A 4,822-nucleotide genomic window follows, 5' to 3' on the forward strand; every position below is an offset into this window, starting at 1 on the left:
GTAAATCATCACATGATTTATGATGCTATTCTTGTTCATGTGTATGTCTAATCCTACTAATTGGTGATACTTTGGTAGTGTCAAAGTATTAGATCTGCTTGTTGCCCGCTTACCTGCCATTTCATTGTAAATCGTTTGGTTGGTTTCAACGAATATATTCACTAAAAAAAGATATCCATTCACATACTTCGATATTTGAGAGAAGAATAGTTATGCCCAGGGATGAGATCGGTACCGTCCCGGTACCATTACCGAAAGTACCGATACCGAATTTGAGAAAAAATGGGTACCGAATACCGTACCAAATATATCGGTTCGGTACTGACACGGTACCGGTATTTCGGTCGCTTCGATACCGCTTTAGCATTTTATCTTTCTTCAGTAATCCAAACTAGCGTTTTATTTCTTTTTGCAACACAAAGTAAAACCGTTTTTAGATGTATTATGTGGGTCAAAACTTCCTATTTTTATTACTCATTGATTATTGTTAATTTACCGAATTTTTTTATGCTATTGTGATAAAAAAAAATTATAAAGTGGCAACACTTTTATAAATCTCTTCAGATTGTTCTTTCATCTTTAAGCTAGCTGATGTTTTGAAATCTTGAATGATAATACTTTAACTGTGTAATTCGTTGCTTTCCAAGAAAAAAAAACTAAGGTTTGTAATATTAATTACGAACGAAATATAGATAATTAGATATGCTGATTAAAATTCCCTTAAAATATGTAAATACAATTAGTGATACCTTTTAAAATTCAATCAAGGATCCTTAAAAATCTCTAAATATATCTTATATAAATTCGGTATCAATACCGATTTTTACCGCCAAGTACCGGTACCGATACCGCTTTATACTGATACCGAGTTTAAGAAAAACGAAAACCGACATCGGTACCGCTAATGATCGGTCGGTACGGTAATGATACGATACCGGTACTGTATCGGTATTCGAGAAAAAAAAGCTCATCCCTAGTTATGCCTCACCCGATTGGTTGAAACCGGCCGAGATCGTCTACCTTGTGTGAGATAACCTCATATAATATTTGATGTTGAGTGGAAACACTATAAAGTACTCTAAAAAGATATTTGACTACAAATTGAATAAAGTAATCGATACAAGAGGGTGCTTTTATAAGAAATTTCTTAATTTTACCGTTTTGTCAAATTTTCAAAATTACAAATTAACAATTGAAACTTAAAATTATAAATAGACTTACAAACTATGCTAATTAACAATTTACGTATTTTATGCTAAAAATGAAAAATACTAAATATTAACAAAATTAGGGGAAAAGCATGATTGATGAAATCAGGGCTTTAAATCAAAGATTCGGGTCTAATAGCTAGCTAAGCCAAATCACTAGCTCGTCAAGACCTTTCCGTCCGCTGATTATAGATCCTCTAACTCCAATAGTTGCCTATGTTACCCGCCTGAACTTTGAATCTTTTTGCTCTGTTTCCGTTTTCATCTGGTCTAAAAAGAGACTATCGACTTTAGATCAACTATTCATCAATATGTGCCCAAAACATCACGCTAGAAATAGTAACATACATCTTTATTGTTCACCATAATTATTAATACTAGGAATCATAAATAATTTATCAAATGATACAAACCAAATCTACTAGTTAAACATTTTCAAACTCATAATTTATACGAATTCTAGAGTTCGGTTTGCGACGACCCTTGATCCGTGATCTTAACCAAAGTACAAACCCTCGCTTCCTTAAAGAGTTTCCCAGGCCTACACAAATAACCTTTTTGAGGAGCACAATGAACGTCCTCTGAGCACACACACAAACCTTCGAGTGCACAACCCTCCTTAACAATAGTAAGACCATCTTTGAGTCCTAAAACTTGATCTGTCCACTCACTTGAAAATAAACTTAACGGATCATACTTATCTTTAACCTTCAAAAACTCTTTACCCTTTTTGTACTTCTCGATCGCCCCCTTGAATGCCGCATTTCTGTTCTTGCCCCAATGAGGTAAACCATCGTACTTAAACACCGCCATTTGTTCAATCTCCTCAAGCACGTCTTCATAAAGTCTTGGAGTTTTGGGATCTTTACTTCTATAATATGTGATATCAAAATCCAATGAGTCTTCTTGTGTGCCTATGTACGCGTTTGATCCCGCCACATACCTCACAAGGATCCCATTATATAGATCTATACCACACAACGATTGTGGTGCTATACTTACTAGCTTTTGAATGTCTTGGATGAAATCTTTAGCTTTTGAAATGGCAATGCTGAATGTGGTTTGGTGAAAGAATAAACCCTTGACTCGGGGATCCCATGGACATGAGGTTATTTCAGAATCTTTAAGTCCTTTAAGGCATCCTCCTGATGCTTGAAGTCGATTTTGATATCCAATCACTGGGTATCCCTTAAAGATAATACCTATGCGTAAGAGAAAATTAAATCATTATTTAAAAAAAATTCCAAAAGAACTAAAAAGATAAAAATATACATATTGGGTCGGTTTTCATGCTTTTTTGTGAAATTGGCTGCAAATGTGTATAATTTTGTGATGAATTTCGTTGGATATTTTGTAGTAAGTATATTACCATCGTTGGTCATCCCAAATGCACTCTTTATTAAAGTATTTGTAGTAAGCTTTCCACTTCTACACTTTCCAGCAACATCACCTTTAGCTTCTTGATCTTCCTCTACGGTTATTAACATTAATTAAAAATACGAGTTTATGTAACATTTTACATTTTGCATGAACATCTATGTTTCATTTGACTACCTGAAGATCTTAAGATAAGGAGTGCAAGTGAAGGCGTAGCTCGAAAACCAGGGTGATCCCAGAGTCCATTTCCAGAGACATTGGAGGAAACTCGATCGTCAATACGATAAACAACTTGTTTTTGACTTGGGTACCATGTTATGTCTGCAAACTCATGTTGTCTCCCAAAAGTGGCGACTTGATCTGATAAGTCCGTATCATTTTTTGTTAGGAAGGTAACAGATCTCTTGAACAAGGGTTGTAACTTTAAAGTCACCTAGTTATGAGTTCAAAAAGAGTGTATTCAAATATGAAACAATATTGCCTACGATAGTTACAATTAAAAGAAGGAAAATCACCAAAAGTATCACTTTGACAAATTTTTTTTTTAACAAATTAGCCATTCACCTTTAGTTTTATCAAAAAGTTCATCCAATAACATATATAAGGGTGTCCATTTGGTCATACCATGAGCCACGGTAGGGCATGGATATGAAAATTGGTACCAAAAGGGCTTCCAGCCTAGTCTATCATGGTCACATGGTGTATACATAACAGCGTTCCTCCCCATAATGCCGAAGGTTCGATCCCAATAGACAATGATAGACATTAAGAATAGAATTAAAAGGTAATACTATAAAAAAGATGTAAAACTGAAAAAATATGAAAATTGTGCGCCTCTAGGGCACATAAACGCAAGATCCCCATAATCTTGAGGAATGAATAAAAGGTAATACTATAAAAAAGATGTAAAACTGAAAAAATATTTTTTAATCTTTTATTAATACTTCTCAAAAACCAAAAAAAGAAAAACAAGTTTCTAATCCCAGTTAACACTTCTAAAATCTAATTTTAAAAGTCCAAAAACAGTTATAAAAAGCAACTGAGCCAATATATATGGCGTTAAGGTTGTATGGTAATAACAAAAGTGAAATGTTGATATTGCAAGTATGGCATGGTCAAAGAGATAATTTAGTGGCTTCCTAGAAAAAGAAAAAAAAGGAAGCTTAATCTTGGTAAGTAAACATGCTAAATTATGAACATATATAATATTGAACCTGAGAAATAACTCCAAGTACTCCAAGAGAAACTTTAGCTGCCTTCATGTCATCATCAAACTCATCTAGAGTTCGCACTTTCGCATAACCATCTTCCTGGCTTCCTGAGGTGACAATCCGCATTTGAACCACATAATCATGAATCGAACTACCATCGCCTCAAAGCGTGCTACCGTGTGCACCTGTACCTAAAAGACCACCAATCGTCAAGCCCCACCAATAAGGAGTATAAGGAAAAGCCAACCCACTTTTCGCAGCTTCATCAATGAGTTGCCTCAATGTTACACCACTCTCTAAGGTAACAATCATTTTTTCTTTATCCATTTTAATAACATGGTTAAGATTCTCGGTACTAATAATGAGTCCATTCTCACCGCCGGGACAAACTAACTTGGGTATACTGTGCGAGTAACGTGTAGCTACTCTCATCTTTCTTTTATCTTGGGTAGCATTTGCAACTATTGAGACAATGTCTTCTTCAGATGAAGGGCATGCAACCTGTGCTGCGTGACAAATGCTACGGTCTGGGAATGCACCATACGAGTTGGTAATGGTGCAGTTTGTAAAATTGCTTGAACATTTAACAGGCTCTTCGGGGGGATCACCGCTTGCTAATATGAATTTCAATAAGAACACACACTTGAGTATAAAAATTGATCTTGATAACATGATGATAACAGTGTAACGAGATAAAAAAGGTTAACAGATATTTATTCAACTTTATATATGTATAAACAAATGCAATGTTGCTTATAAGCGTAAAAATGTTTTGCAAGCTAAGGTACGTCGCTATATATACATTTATTTATATAGAACATGAGTTCTTTATATATGTTCTCAATTTTTCTTTGAAGTAAAGTACATGACTCCTTTATGTTGGAAACCATTTTTTTTAACATAATGTAGTTTAAAGTGGTATTAATTTTCCTTGTCCAAATGCACATAATATAGAAGTAGAGAAAATGGTTGGATAGTGACACCTACCATTGATTATACAAAAAAGATGTTGAAAATAGCCATCCT

The 4,822-nt window shown here is 34.5% G+C and overlaps 1 protein-coding gene across 1 annotated transcript; it reads right to left on the reverse strand.

Annotated features, from left to right (window-relative positions):
• Positions 1 to 1,515: 1,515 nt before the first annotated feature.
• LOC143571179 (putative truncated L-gulonolactone oxidase 7, mitochondrial) lies at positions 1,516 to 4,469 on the reverse strand. The gene is made up of 4 exons (XM_077056671.1): positions 3,800 to 4,469; positions 2,763 to 3,018; positions 2,578 to 2,679; positions 1,516 to 2,410 (listed from the first exon to the last, which is right to left on the reverse strand). Exons 1-4 carry the CDS (start codon positions 3,920 to 3,922, stop codon positions 1,668 to 1,670), a joined length of 1,224 nt encoding a protein of 407 aa, XP_076912786.1. The 5' UTR covers positions 3,923 to 4,469; the 3' UTR covers positions 1,516 to 1,667.
• Positions 4,470 to 4,822: the final 353 nt, after the last annotated feature.

This window comes from Bidens hawaiensis, unplaced genomic scaffold, assembly GCF_021521415.1.
Source record: "Bidens hawaiensis isolate Kalapana, Puna unplaced genomic scaffold, B.hawaiensis_p1.1 tig00025206_1, whole genome shotgun sequence".
NCBI classification, from domain to species: domain Eukaryota; kingdom Viridiplantae; phylum Streptophyta; class Magnoliopsida; order Asterales; family Asteraceae; genus Bidens; species Bidens hawaiensis.

What these genes read in the sequence shown, in the direction of transcription:
- LOC143571179 (XM_077056671.1), bottom strand. Translation starts at nt 3,922, where the DNA reads ATGCGGATTGTCACCTCAGGAAGCCAGGAAGATGGTTATGCGAAAGTG. An exon ending in TACTTGGAGTTATTTCTCAG is followed by an intron (nt 3,019 to 3,799) that starts GTTCAATATTAT and finishes ACTCATAACTAG; the next exon opens with GTGACTTTAAAGTTACAACC. An exon ending in CCTTATCTTAAGATCTTCAG is followed by an intron (nt 2,680 to 2,762) that starts GTAGTCAAATGA and finishes TAATAACCGTAG; the next exon opens with AGGAAGATCAAGAAGCTAAA.